The sequence below is a fragment of the Miscanthus floridulus genome, chromosome 12 (assembly GCF_019320115.1).
Source record: "Miscanthus floridulus cultivar M001 chromosome 12, ASM1932011v1, whole genome shotgun sequence".
In the NCBI taxonomy this organism is placed as follows: Eukaryota; Viridiplantae; Streptophyta; class Magnoliopsida; order Poales; family Poaceae; genus Miscanthus; species Miscanthus floridulus.
Window position 1 is genome coordinate 74623472 of NC_089591.1, and position 15862 is coordinate 74639333.

Consider the following 15862-nt stretch of genomic DNA (forward strand, 5'->3'; position numbering starts at 1 on the left):
CAAACATGGTTAAATAAGAATATATGGCCATCAAAGGATGGTCAGATCTTTGCTGGTTTAATTTCTTAGCCAGCGAAGTCTGCTGGTTTATATTTCTTATCCAGCAAGCAAACATTCGCTGCTCATCAGCAGACCCATCTCAGTTTCTACTCCCTGCTACCTGCTGAACGACAGTAGGATGCCCAACGAGACAGAATTCACCAACAGTCTAGACTCTGCCATACTCTGTAGTTGTTAAGCATGACAGCAGTTCAGACCAAAAGAGGATGACTGCACGATCAGACGGACACACCGATGCAACGTTAGGAAGCACCATCTGCAATCACATAGGATTACATATTGTGTCTGAATGTGCTGCTGAAATATCATAGTAGTGTGCATAGCAGTGTTTGATTTCTTCTCAGATAGCTACTCTAGATTCCAAACAAGCAGAGTAACAGATGATCTTCTCCTGAACATCCATTGTTGGACAGTTGAGGCTTTAGTACTTCGGTGCTGGCTTCTGGGTTGGCAGAAGTGCAAATCTCTTCTTCAACAGATACCGCTGGCGAGAGTACTTGTCATCTGGTGAGAAGCGAGCTGCAGCACAAGGAAAAAGTTTCAGTAAATCAAGTTGAGAGAAAGGGACCATGAGAGGGCACTCGAATTATTGAATGAACAATCAAAACCACAAAATGCAACCATGAAATAACAAATTCCACATGTTTCAATTCTGCAGGCTACATCTTTGTTTGGTCATATACATCGACAATACAAGTGTTCACATTTAGTCTTTTTACACATTTATTAGTCCAAGTACAACAGAATGAAGCTTTAATCTGGCAAACATTTATTAGTCCATTAATGACTGGTCAGAATCCTAGATCATAAACGAATGTCAGGTGATTCATTGATCATATATCATATAAAAGCAAACGAAACTGTCACTGGAAAAGAAAAGAAAATGATCTGCAGTTTTGATAGGTACCATTACTCTTTATTCAGATCCTCATTTATCTGCTTAAAATACTCAGAATCCAAACTCAGAAGAACTTGAAGATAACATACGATCGAATAAATGACACAAATCAAGTGGGGCTCCAACCAACTCTACAAACATGTCTACTGCTATTGAGTAGACAGCCATGACTGCATCCTTCAACCCAACAAAACAAAGCTACCCAACTATTACGTGTTGGCCGGTAAGTAACATAACAACAGTAACAAAGGAGTAACTCCAGTGAACAAAGACAGCGTACCCGGGTGAGCAGACTGCGTCGGTACCCCAAGAGGCGACTCCTTCTGCAAAGCAAGAACAAAGGTACACAAATTAGCATGGGCTAACACCCCAAAATCACCAGCTATTCAGTGAAGAGTAAGCACAAGCTCATACAACCTTGGTGGTGTAAACCTTGTCCCCCTTCTCGTTGATGTAGTACTGGAGATACATCTTGAATCCACGTGCACGGATGAGCACTGATAAATCCAACATGAAGAAAGAAGAATCACTTACTATATGGACAATACTCACAGCAAACGAAAGCAGGAGAGACTCAGGACAGGTAGCAAAGTTTTCTTTATCGAGTCTGGTGATGGCAGTACTAAAATGCAAGGATGTAGAAAGACCAATAGAACTATAATTCTTACACAGACCCTCAACAAAGATGAATAAACAAGCAAGTCCCTAGGAATTTGAGAAGATCAGAATAAGCACTATCGCTTGAAGGCTTTGAGTTTCCTTATTAATCCTACCTACAAAGTAGGTGCCGGGGGGCCTTTGCCCCACGGTTTTTGCTCAAAAAAAAAAAAAAACTACTACCTACAAAGTAATTTCTCCAATATCCCCAAATTGGTATCTTCTTCTTCTTCTTCTTCTTCTCCTTTTTTTTTTTTTTTACGTAGCCTAATCTCAGGCTAGATGGTTCACCAACTTCCCACACTCATTAACAGAATCGCTTAAGAGCTCATTGATACAAACAAAATACTACAAGATGACACCATCCTTCCATTCCGTTCGTTTGCTGTTGTATGATTCTACAACATGAATGGAATGCATGATGACTGTACTCACTGAGTATAATATTGCTGATACAGGATAGGAACTAGAATATACAGTTGCAGTCTTGCAGTCTTCCAGATATGCATCATTTGAACTTGACCTTGTCATCAGTTAAAAAGAACATGACAATACAGTGACAGGTATGCATCTAGGCAACTCTGAAAATGCGCATGGAGCAAATTCGCATCTAGAACATGTGGCCCTGCCCTTCCCACCAAACAGAGCTCGACATCTCCTGACTCACTGCTACAGAGTTCAAATCTTGTGAATTAGGGCTGGGGATTGGGGCTCACCTTGGAGGACCGGAGCGGGATTGGAGGAAGGGCAGTCACCGGACGCGGGTGTCGATGTGCGAGGTGCCGAACTGCCGATGTGTGTGTGGGTGGCGGCGCGGTGTAGCTGCGTTGCGTGCGGCTGGCTGGGGGCGTGGGCGTGGCCGACTGGGGCGTTGGACGCGGGACTGGGAAATGGGAATGCCTAGGTCATACCGTGGGCTGGGCCGGCTGTGGCTGTTTCGTGGGCTGAATTGATATAGCTAGACTTGAATTTCAGGAGGGAAGAGCCGTTGCCACAGACGCTCGAATTTCGTGGGTGTGGCGGTTGCCCGCCGTCCGCGCCTTGGACGCTCCTGGCGACCGGGCTACCGGCTCCAAGGACTCACCAGCATGCATTGGCACTTTGGCAGTGCACGATTGCAGTGCAGTGCGCGGCGCTTGGATGATCGAAGTTGGCAATCCGGCGATGGCATGAGCGTTAACTGCCGCCGCCTCAGCTCGTCGTTGTCTTGTTGCCCACGTCCCTGCCCTCGCCGCACGCACGTTTCCCACGCCCCACCAAGGCACCACCAATCCACAGCTTGCGCGCGCGCGCAGAGTCAAAGTAGAACTGTCCGAGCCTGCCAAGCCCATCTAAAACGCGGCAGCTCACCACCTGCAGTTCTTCACTTCTTCCACCCAACGCAACGCGCGAGCGACGGCGAGAGCACAAGCACACTCCCTGGCCGCCAACCTGACTAGAGGGCGGCAGAGGCTCAACAACCCTTCTCCTCGATCCTCGTTCTCACCGAAGAGTGCACCACTGCTGCCAGCAAGATCCATGGCGGCGGCCGCCGGCAGCTCCCTCGTGCTGGCCCTCGCTGGGGTCTTCTTCATCTTCTTCTCCCTCGTCGTCGCTCCTGGCGTCGCCGCCGAGGCGGCCGGGGTTTGAGTTTCTCGTTGGCGGGCCGCGCGGGTGGCGCGTCCCAGACGCCAACACCAGCTACGACTGGTGGGCCATGAACAACTGGTTCCACGTCGGCGACCACCTCTGTGAGTATAGAATCATCATGCATTTCATTCGCCATTCCGTTAAATTGACCATGGGCCAAATTAATTTGACCATGGGCGACACGTTAAAAAACAAAGTCTTACGCTCAGCGTAAGAAATCTTACGCGTTCCTGCCGTGTAAAAGCTCTCCCCCGTCCTCCTCCGTGCTCGTTTTTTCACCCACGCACGTACCCACGCGCCGATCGCCTATACCCACATACTAGGGAGAAAAAACTTACGTATCCTATCCAATCTATGGAACCGCCGGTACCGATCGGTTCTCAATCAGCGCCTCCTTCTCCATCCTTCTGTCTCCCTAGCGGAGAGGGCGAGCCGGCCCTTGCCGCCGCCGCTGTATTTTTTTCGTGCCTCCTTGACGAGGCCGAGCCGGCATCTTCTACGAGACCGGCTAGGCCACCACTCCTTTGCTTTGCCGTCCACCGTCCGAGATGATCAAGCCGTCACAACCTTACGGTCCCGGCGAGATCGCGTCTGCGGTCTGCCACAGCCAGAGAGCGCCATCGCACGTGAAGACCCAACTGACCTCAATGTCCATCTGCCGCTCCTGCCATTGTCCGGTCGTCGGTGAGCCTCCCTGCATCTTCCCTTTGTCTATCTGACTCGCGCCTCATGTTCGTTTTCTGCTCATCCGTCCGTCATGCCGTGCATGCACCGCCCTGTGGGAAGTCCGATGCTACTTTGTGTGTCGCCTTGCTGCTGCTTGCGATAGTTGCCTCTGGCCTGGAGAGTAGAAGCTGCCGCTAGGAAAATGATGTTGCCTACCAGGAACGTACGAACTACGAAGCTGCAAGACGTGCTCCAGGGCAGGTCCCTTCTATCTTCCATGCATGTTGCTTTCTAACCTTCCATGCATGTTGTTTTCAGTTAATCAACCCTGTTTTGTTAATTGTCTACAGTCTGTGTCATGCCGTGTTCTATCTAATAACCCATGATTAGAATAATAGATGCTATCCTCCTATAGTCCTAACACACATCTTTGATCAATCGCTTCATCCTTTTATTAGTAACGTTTCGGTCTCTTCTTATGTGGTGAGTGGTGACATCATGACTCTCATGCTGCAGTGATACTGAGCTTTGAACTGGCTTGACACGAGAAATGCATCGAGGCATGGAATTTTTTGAACGAGTCAAGTAATAATTGGGAAAATAATTTGATCTTCGTGATCTTGGTTTCGCTTGATGTATAATGATTAAAAAAATAATGCTGGATTGATTTTAAAAATGAATAAATGCTAACTAATTTGTAATGGTTTTTAGACGAGCCGCCATCATATGCTTCCTACGTTGTGGATGAAATAGGACATCTGATCGCCAGAGGCAGGTGACCAAGTTTTGATCCCAACAAAGCACCGCCAACATGACATAATATTGGGTTGGTTGCTTCCTTGCTTCTCTTGCTTAATTTCTGCATTATTGGCTATCACCAGGAGGATGACGTAGGGCTCGCCATTGCTTAAATTATTTGTAATTATATGCTAACTGGTTTGACATATTAATTATTCGGAACTAATTTTGTTGAATCTTTGCAACCGGGTGGTTGCTTCAGATTTGAGTTGTCATTCATGCATGAGGCTACCGAGTGAAGATTGTGATTTAGCAAAAGCAACAATACTACCAGTAATCTATATGTTTCTGACCTGTGGTATGATTAAAAAAGTAATGCTTGATCGATTTCTATATTGAATAAATACTAACTAATTTCTAATGGTTTTCAGACGAGCCACTATCGTATGCTTGCTATGCGTTGTGGATGGAACGGGACATCAGATCGCCGGTTATACAAGGGGCAAGAGGCAAGTGATCGAGTTTCAATCCCCAGCAAAGCATTGCCAACATCACTTAATATTGGGTTGGTTGCTTCCTTTCTTCTCCAGTTTAATTTCTGCATTATTGGCTATCACGAGTGGATGACGTAGGGCTGGCCATTTTTTCTATTATTTGTAACGGCATATTAATCATTCGGAGATGATTTTATTGAATCTCTGCAACCAGGTGGTTGCTTCAGATGTGAGTTGTCATTCATGAGGTTAAGAGTGAAGATTGTGATTTGGCGAAAGCAACAATACTACCGGTAATCTATATGTTTCTTGATTTTATGCAAGACACGGCAGCTATTCCAAGCATGACAATTTGGACTGCGTTGAACATGCAAGGCTATGTAGAAGAGAAATATACTCTATGTTGTGTTGTATCAATAGTTTGCATTATACTAATAAAGAAAAAATGTTCACAATTATAAGTAATGCATCTTGGTATTTTATGTGAAATTGACCATTCGTCTTAGCATGATTTGATATATATTAGACTGATAACTTTTTTTAGTCTATATATTTATTTTAAGATCTAAGTCTATTATTGATATTCTTTTATTTATATATGAATATTTCGTAGGCACGTGCGTGTCGCACGTGCATTTCCACTGATATATACTGACCCTCCTGTAAAGTGCATACTAAAACACGATATAGAGATAGGAGAGGCCCGTAAATCCCCAAGGTAGCTAATTAATTTTTTTCCTTACTTATCCCTCTATTGCGCTGTTATCATATCCTATGTTTCATCCATGTCATCCTAGTCCTAGTATGTTTCATCCTGCTTAAGGGTACAATTTCCTAAGCATTCCATTATAATTATTTTATTTATTCTAGTACCATTTACCACAGTTTCCTAAGCATTCCATTATAATTATTTTATTCGTTCTAGTGCCGTTTACCGTCGTGTATACTAGTAACTAGTGTAGTATGATTTATTTTATTGATAATTTCAGTACTGCTTACTACAATATATCGTGTATGCTATCCGTTGTGTATACTAGTTTACTATGATTTATTTTATTGATAATGTCAGTACTGCTTACTTAATCGTGTATGCTAGTTTATGAGGAATAGCAAATGTTTCATATTTCAACAAAAGAAGCAGCAGCACCGGATGAAATCAGCAGGGCCAGCTATCGTCCGGCGGATCAGATAGCTTGCAAGCAAGGAGCGTCAGGGCCTTGCGAGCTTCAGCTTCAGCTTCAGAAGCGCGCGTATGCATGTGCCACTCTCTGCTACGATTTTTTTTAAACTAGGTAAATGCACATGCGTTGCGATGGAAACATATAATACCAAGACAACATATGTATAAGTATGTGTTATACTTACCTAAAATAGACAGTGCAATCGTAATGTTCCAATCAAACACATGTGTTCACAATACGTGTTTTACAATATATTGTACAAAAGAATCTAATCTCTCAATAGTTCGACCAGGAGAACATGCTTTGCATGAACACCAAGCTGCAGCTGATCACCAATCAAAGGTGATCGAGAAGATTTTCAAGTCCAAGATGCGACGTCTGACTTCTTGCAGCTGAAACATGCAGATGGCTCAAGCTGTAGTTAGAAGTATCCTGCATATAAGTTGTTTATTAAATTTTAAAGTTAAAGTACTATTGATATCCTGAAAAAATATGTATCGACGTGTGATGCATTACCTCTTTTATGAAGCTAGAACCTCTTTATATATGATATTCTTTGTGAATATATCATTTGTTGGTTTATTCTTTCCCTTCCCTTTCCCTTTCCCCTTGTTGACGTCCTTCTCAACAGCCGGTACGGCTAGGATCCTAATGTTCGATCTTGCTGTAGCTCTTGATAGCGCCACGTACAATTGGCCGTACGAGAACACTGGTTCTGGCAAGTATACCCCGACGTTAGGGATAGTCTGGCCCTGTGCCTTGTTAACGGTCATCGCAAAACTAAGCCAAATAGGGAACTGCTTTCGTTTAGATTGGAAATGGAACATCTCATCATCCGATGGGCATAAGGGTATGCGAGGCAGAAAAACCCACTTTCCAGCGTGCTGTCCCAACATAATTTCTGCATCTATGGCATTCTTTTGGAACCCCCGTATGATAAGCCTCGTACCATTACAAAGTCCGTTCGCAGGGTCAATGTTTCTAAGCAATATGACCGGACAACCAATCTTCAGCTTCAACACATGTGGAGGTAGACCATTGGGTGTCAAAGTGTTAAGGAATTCCTTAGGATAGTAGTTGTGTGGATCATCCACCGCACAGTTAAAGCTATGGTACACCATCTCATCCCCGTCGAAACGACCTATCATCTTCATATTGATCATATCAACCCAGTCGTTCCGCGTAGATAAGATCACTCATATAACCTTTGCTTGGCATATTCACATTGAGGTTAGGGAATATATAGTCAATTAGAGTATCAAGGTCACTATCTTCCCTGGTGTGCGGTATGCACATGTCATGAGGAAGACGAATTTCATCATCAACAGTCGCCTCCTCAAATCCTCCACTGACACGCAACAAGTACTCTGCAAACCACGGGTCACTCTTTGCCCTCATGTTGCGCACCAGTTTTAGATGTCACATGGAATCCCAAAGGTATGATATCCACAGCGAGGCACCGACCACCTGAGCCCTCGACCCTCTCCGAACAACGGGAAGAACTTGTCTGAAATCTCCATCGAACACCACAGTCTTCCCTCCGAACGGTAGCTCTGGTCGGTCCATTATATCACAGAGACTGTTGTCCAGCGCCTCGATAGACTGTCTCTTTGTCATGCTAGCCTCATCCTAAATAATGAGAGATGATGCTCAAAGCAGCTTGACAGTACCACTCTATTTCATGAAGGTGCAAAAGGCCCCATTATCAATGGTGAGAGGAATCTTGAAGCGTGAGTGTGTGGTTCTACCACCAGGCATTATTGAGGCTGCGACACCAGATGTAGCTATTGCCACAGCAATCTTTTTCTGACTACGTATAGTAGCGAGAAGTGCTCTGTACAGATAAGTCTTTCCAGTCTCGACAGGATCATCCACAAAGAAAGAGACCCCCGTGTTCGGTATCAACCAAGGACATAATCTCATCGTATGCAGCCCGCTGCTCCTGATTAAGGATGTCTGACAGAGCCACATCATCCTCATTAGCCTCAATGCTAGCCTCCTAAAAAATCTCTCTAGGAATATCACAAGAGGCATCATATGTGTCATCAATATCAGGAAGTGGGTACATCTTTATATCCTTGTGCATTGATTGTAGAAATTTTCGAATATCTATGAGGACCATCTGCTCCACCATGAAGGTGGATTGATTATTGCGCCTATAGTCCTCCGACATTGCCTCCTTCTGTTTCTCCCACAGTCCAAAGACATCGTTGGGCTCACAAAATACCAATATTGTTGTAAAGAGCCTTCGCAGCGCATATGGCATCATCCACCCGGTTGCCTCAATGAGACTCTCAGTTCAGCGTGTTATCCTCTTCGATTAGGCCCCTTCTTTCTTCAGCTTCATGGAAGGTCAGTAGGAGTTTGCTGTCCACGGTCCTTAGACACTCAAAGGAGGTTGCACCTGCCATGTGGTTCAGAAGAACCCTAAGATAGTAACGCTCCCCCTTGGCTAGATTAGCATCCACGATTCTTCCAATCTGTCATAATGTATCACGACGTATCCTCTTTTGCCAAACTTTGCCTTGTGCTTGCCACGTATAGAACTCGAGGAAGTCCTGGTACAATATACCTCGAGCTGTTTCATCTGTCCTGTTCTTCTCAAAGTACGCTGTAAGCATTTACTTGTCAGCACTGGACGATCAAGCACTCGTCGAATCCCCTCGCGCTGGTGAAATGACACCATGTGCATGTCTGGAAGATGTAGCTGTAAGGACAAAACAACAGGGTACCTATCACTCAAATCAAACCCGTATATCCTCCACAAGGCTTCTAGGGGTGTTACCCATCTAGAATCTCTGTACTGCTTGATCTCATCAACGTTCCCTTCACTATCCTCCTTGTCAGCCTCTCTCACAGCCACAGATGCCCGGTCATGACCCTTGTAAATGTACTTAAACAGATACTTGATTGCCTTGATGCTCCCACATGCCTCAACATTGATGTGGCAGTTGAACAAACGAGGAGATATGGGTTTTAAGGCACGACCCATCTGTTGTCAAGATCATGTCCACAAACTTTTTCTTTTTGGCCATCTTCATGCCGTCTATAAACTGGATATGAATCCTTGCCCTGTACTATGACATCACAGAAAGATCTAGGGTAACGGTTCTTGCAGGAATCATGACCCTTTGTGCATGGACAATCACGATTAAGCACTCCATAAAGGCCATGCATCATATATTTGGTAACCATCTTGTACAAGATTGGGTACTTCTTCTTGTTCGGGAGCTCAATCGAGATAAGACGGTCATACTGCTTTGGGCATGTGATCTTGTACTTCCTATCCATGATTAGCAAAAAATATGCATGCGACAGACCCCTCTTCTGGAACTCCACAACATAAACATGTGCCCGCACCTTTCCAAGGATATCCTTTTTTAGGAGCTTATCCTTTAGCTCTTGTAGTTTTGCTCTAAAGACCCGAACAATGAGATCTGGACGATCCTATGGCGTCTGGTTAGGGTAGAGTTCACACTTGATCTCATCCTAGTTTGGGTTACATGTCATAGTGAGAAAGATGTCCGGTTTACCAAACCTCCATACCAAAGCCATGGCATCCATGTACCGACGCCTCATGTCACATGGGCCTCCAATAAATAATGAAGGCACCACTGTCCGCTTTCCAACAGCTTTTGCTCTACCTTCACCAGCATGTAGGCTATCAACCAATCCTTAGTAGAGGTCGGCCCTAATATCATCTTGATGATTGCGTATATAATCTAATCGAGAACTCTCAATCTTGATGTACGTGTCAACAACAAACTGCTGGAACAGACGTTTGCCATAAAGTATAGGGTTAAATATTCCTAGACACATTTGAAATTTATAGCAGTAGTAGTCACGCACAAATACGCATAGTCTGCCAGGAGAGTCTACAAAAATAGCCATGAATTAGAGTTGTTTGTAGAATAACCATTGAGGTTCATGTATGTGAAGTATTAAATAAGAAGAATAACAAACCTGTTTCTTCTTCTAACCCACTACGAGCCTTCTGTAGGGCATGATACTCGATGACTTCTTCCATAGTAACTCCTTTCTTCATAATATCCATGTGCCACCCAAGCTCACCCTTAGGGAAGAATAGAGGGTATGAAAGAGCATCGTAACATCCATGATATGAGCGGATGCCGTGTCTGCTTCTATCTTTCCCATGTAGGACAACACTATTCTAGAACTGACCAAGGAGTTCGCTTCCCTCGATCCAAACGGCAGCCACCTCTGAAGCTGATGGCACATTGTATGTTCTCTGGTCTAGCCTCTGGTCAAGGTTTAATGTGACACGATAGTCCTCGAGGTGGTCAGCCTGGCCCAAACTCCTAAGTTGTTGTGAGTATGGGTTGTCACGAAGGATGGACACAAGCCTCTCAATGACTTCCTTGTCTTTTTGGCACTTCTCTTCACAACATTGTTGATAGCAGCGCTCAAGGCTTGGATCATCATCGTAGAAGTAAAGCTCAAGATGTCTTGGCTCCTTACCATCTTCTTTGCCAAATGACCTTATGTTATGATAGATCTAGCCGTGTGCACGAAAGGTGTATATGCAATAGTTTTTCATGCTTGCAGTAGCGCTATCAAGGTGACAATATAGAGAAGTGAAAGAGAAATGGCCATTGAAAAACCTAATGTTGTTACAAAAGTGCCTAGCATCTGCGTCGTTACTTGACCAAAGCCTCATAAGCTTATTAGGTACGTTCGGTTCATTGAGCTCGATCTTTCCATTGCGACAACAGAACCCAGGTGGTTCATGTTCAAACCTTTTCGCATCGCAGTGCTCGCAATTTGCGACAGGTTTTAGCATATGGGTATTTGTAGGCATGTTACTATACACCTTTTCATATTGGTCAGGTACTTCAGGGATAGACGCTGTGTCTTCCTCAAGGCCATTGTCCTAGACATCATCATCATCTGAAATGATATTTAAGCCACAATAGTTTAGATAAAGCAGTTGAAGATTTGATTTCTATTTGGTCTTTCGCACAAATACCTTGCCCAGCAAACAGGTATCCCTCATCCTCTTTCTCATCCTCTTCAAATATATCTCCCTCATCATCATCTATGGCTATCAAACATACGTGAGTTAGTAGAACTATGGGTAAATATAAACAAAGGAGTTCAAATAGTTTATTGAATATTAGAAAATAGTATAAATTACCACTGTCATCAAATAGTGGTGCCGTCGGTGTGATTGATGTAGGCTGAAGGCTAGGTCCTGTCCTTTCTAAAAATCATGTAATGACCATGGTTGAGCTAGGTATAATATGATATATAATATAGGTCACCTAAATGGGATCACGAGGCATCAATATTTACCGTTGTTGGTCAGTACTGATTGAGGCAAGGGTGTGTTATCATTTAGGTGTTCTTCAGCCATGCATTCATAATTATCAAACAGTGGTGCCATCGGTGTGCCTGATGTAGCCTGAACATACGGTGCTGCATTTTCTGTTAATCACAGAATGACCATGGATCGGTGAGATATAATATGGTATATAGGTCACCTAAATGTGATAATGTGGCACGAGTATTTACCATTGTTGGTCATGGCTGATTGAGGCAAGGGTGTGTTGGCATCCACTCGGTCTTCAGCCATGCAGTCACCATCTTTATTAGGTGCCCTTGTGTTCGAACCAATGCAACACTCAAACATCGTGTTACGACGCGTCAACAACGCACGTCTTTGTCCTGATGGAACATTTGATCTTTATGTCATATGGCCAGGCAGTAACTCATCGCATCCTTCATCATCGGCCTCCTCATGAGGTGGAGGAATATAAATAGGTGTTGCACTGGACTTTGGGATAACCCAATCACTGGATTTCGCCGTGGATCCATGAGCTCCAGATTGGCCCGTAGCGGGCCACACAAGCTCAAGAATAAATAACAGGTTCTCCATTGCGACAGACTCCAGGTGCAGGGAACCCAAGCGTAAGGAAATGGCGAATTTCAGTGCCTCCTTACGCTTGGGTTCCCTATTGTGCAACCTTTGGTGCTCACGCCTTGCTTCCCTCTGTTTAGGTGTCATGTTTTTGTACCATTCACTCTTGTAGTTACCTTTTGATGTACTTTGCACACATGTTTCATCAGCATCGGGAATAGGGGTACTGGTGAAACCAATAGTGTTCTCCTTCTCTATAGTCTCCTTTTCTGGCTCATCTATCAATGTAATCATACAAATACATTCATTAGCTTTATTGGGTCATATTATTGCAATATCATTTTGAAAGACCTAAAATATTTCAGCATCTTCAATTACATGATAATCATGTGGACATGTTCTCATCAACAATATTGTTGGTCTGATAGGAATTATTCCTATGGAGCCAATCATTTGTTTCAACAGGATCAACGTTTTCCTTATTTGATGCAGCGTCGTCATCTACAAATTTTTTACATATATCAAAAAAATAATGTCAATTCATCACTACATGACAATGTTAATATGTTAGGATGCATTACAATTGGTAGTTCCAATAACATGTTGCTTTTTTCTTTGATGATAGGCTTCACGACGCCTCTTATTAATCGCATCCTTTTGTTGTTGCCATCGAGCTCTATCCCTTTCCCTCTTAAGTTCTTTAGCATCGACTCCAGTGCATTTTGAATTAATATAAGTTCACATACACATAGTACATGCCATGTAATATTTGATACAATATTATATTACCTTCTTTGGAGGTGTTAGTCTTGTCTCCCAATGGTGCACGAGAATTATCATTCATTGTATGAATCTATAATAGAATAATGCAATTAGCACTTAAAGGCTATAATGAAAATTGGTAAGTATTGAAATCAAGTGAACATGTTTTTTTCTAGCATTCTAAACAATTTATCTACGCTAACTCATTTGCCGTTTACGCCAATTAAGTGCTAATATTTGGTTTGTTGGGCACTGCATTGAAAAGTGAAAACTGCAGCAATAATCGATTATAAAAAAAGGGCGTACCTAGTGCAGAGAGCTCCTGCTCTGTGCGGGGTCTGGGGATAAATATTGAACATTGCCTACGAATCATCAAATGGACTGTACAATGGTAGTAATTGCCGAATATATGGATTTTCCAATGGCAAAAGAATTACTGATTCACTTAAACCCGTACTCTGCTAGCTTGACAGGCGACAACGCTTGTTTGGTATGCTCGTCCAGTAGTGTGTTTCCTCTGAAATCAGTTGAAAACAAAATGCTCAACCTCCTTTCCTGCGAATAGGCAAGATAAGTGGCTTTAGCTTTTCATCACAACCTGATAGTTCATATCTAGTGTGAACAATTTAAAAATTGGACTGCGTATACATACCGAAAAGCTATCCGTGGATCTGGAGAATAGTGATTGTTGCTTAATGGACCAACTGAGTCAACTGTTAAGGTTCAATTCTCGCCGGCGAAGCTATCTGCTGTGGCTAGTTGTTTCTTCTTCTCCTTACCAAAAATCTTAGCAAATTTCTGCATAAAAAAACCGAAAGTTACTGAACTTCACTATGTGTATGATCAGTAAGGCAGACAATGTAAGGGAACTAAAGGAATCACAACTAAGCATCATATTATGAGTCCAACAGCATGTCAATATATGACTAACAAGAAAGGCAAACAAGGAGGGTTCTAGCATGTCAATACCAGACTCCTAAGCAATATTTTTGTCTACGCAGAGAACTGATCCAGATTGGCAAGAAAATTGTACTATAGAAAAAATAGAGATAGGAATAGCATCTGTTTTTAGTTTTGCTTGAGAACAAGTAGCATTTGCTTTCAGTTTTTGCAATTGTCGGACTGCTACAGTTTTACCATGCAAAGAGGTGCTGCATAATGTAAAGGCAAAATCCATATCCGTCACCTCTGGATTCCATCCTTTAACAATGCAATAGTTAATTGACTGACAACATGAGGTGACTAATGATGGCAATGGAAAAACTGCTATCTCATGTTTAGAAAGCCTAAAGGGTGGGCATACAACCAGTCGAAAGCTTTAGATTTTTGAAAAAAAAAAATCAGTGAGCTTCCCATGAGCACCACAGCCACAAACTAAACAGATCAAAATGATACTACATAACACCTGAATCAACAACCTCAATCTGATGACAGAATGCCATGTGTGACCATATAAACTACTAACTATCAAAGCATCAGAAACGTTCATGCCTAGGTACTTCATCTATTTCTGTTAGTTATCACAAGGCAGCAGACGGACAGCAGGCAAGCAGCAGGCGTGTTGCAGTTTCACCAGGCGCCCAGCAGTAGCTTCAACTTGCGCCAGCAAACACTGCCATGCAAACAGGACCATGCAAGCAGCCGGCCAAGAGCATTACTTGAATACACATATACACAGGGGATGAGATATTGCAAAGACGTCGACGTCAGAGAGGGGAACAAAAAAATTAGCTGATCCGCCACCTCGATGTCAGAGAGGGGGACATGCCCCCGTAGGCTGCATCGGCTACGGCGACACGCTAGAGGTGAAGCCCAAGGACGCTGTGGCCCCGGCGGAGGAGTTCATCTCGCCAGGCCGCCACCGCGAGCGAGCAAGCCGCGGGCACGGCAGTCCCGGTGGCCACGACAATCCCGCCGGCGGCGGCGGCGGCTGACAGAAAGCCCTAGGACTGGCTAAACACCATACTCCAGCAAAGATCGAGTAGTACATCGTACCTCATCCGTAGCGGTGCCGACTCTTCTCCTCTCGACATCGGCGTGAAGGACACGAATCGTGGCACGGTCGTGGCGAGGTCGTCGCGGGCTTCTCTGATCAAGCCGGCGTCGGCAGCGTGGACGGTCGTGGCACGGTTGTGGTTGTGGCTGTGTACGTCAGGATGGTACTAGTCGTGGTTGTGGCTGTGTACGTCAGGACGGTACTTGTCGATGGTCGGCAGTCTACCTAGGGGTATACCCAAGGTAGTAGATTATCGGCAGACAGGTGCGCAAGCTACGAACGAGATGGTGACGTAAGACAGACACGAGGTTTTATCCAGGTTCGGTCGCCGTGAAGGCGTAATACCTACGTCCTGCGTCTGATTGTATTGCTGTATGTATATCAAATGATTTTTGAGAGGGGTCCCCTGCCCGCCTTATATAGTCTGAGGGGCAGGGTTACAGATCTGGAAACTAATCCTAACCAGTTACAATTGCCATAAGTGGCCAGATAAGGATTCCTATTCTAACCGACCAGGATCTTGCTTGATCTCTAAATCTGCCTTGATTCCTTGCGCGGGACTCCGAGCAGATCGGCTGGGCCACGCGTCGTCTTCTAGTGGGCCAGACCCCCTGGTCCGGGCCAGCCCAATCCTAACCGTAAGGGTATAGGGGTTAATACCCCCACAGCTAGTCCCCGAGCACCATGTATTATGTTGCGACACGCCGTTTGATCTTCTTCGACTAATCCGGTCTGTCTTCATGTCATCTCCAACTGGTTGAAACATTGACCAAGCAAATGTGCCAGTATTCTGGTCAGCACAGAGAGCAGTAGACCACGATTATAGCCGAAGATTCCGGTTGTCCGAAGAATGCATGGTGCTCTAAAGAAAAAACAAAAAGATTTCTTTCCTGATCAAGTGTG

At 44.2% G+C, this 15862-nt stretch overlaps 1 protein-coding gene and 1 pseudogene across 1 annotated transcript; both read right to left on the bottom strand.

Moving 5' to 3' along the window:
* Positions 1 to 6298: 6298 nt before the first annotated feature.
* On the bottom strand, positions 6299 to 8496 carry LOC136496155 (uncharacterized). The gene is made up of 3 exons (XM_066491855.1): positions 8349 to 8496; positions 6926 to 7518; positions 6299 to 6427 (listed from the first exon to the last, which is right to left on the bottom strand). Exons 1-3 carry the CDS (start codon positions 8494 to 8496, stop codon positions 6299 to 6301), a joined length of 870 nt encoding a protein of 289 aa, XP_066347952.1.
* A 1702-nt stretch (positions 8497 to 10198) lies between these two features.
* LOC136496156 (uncharacterized) lies at positions 10199 to 12495 on the bottom strand (annotated as a pseudogene).
* Between the last annotated feature and the right edge of the window lie 3367 nt (positions 12496 to 15862).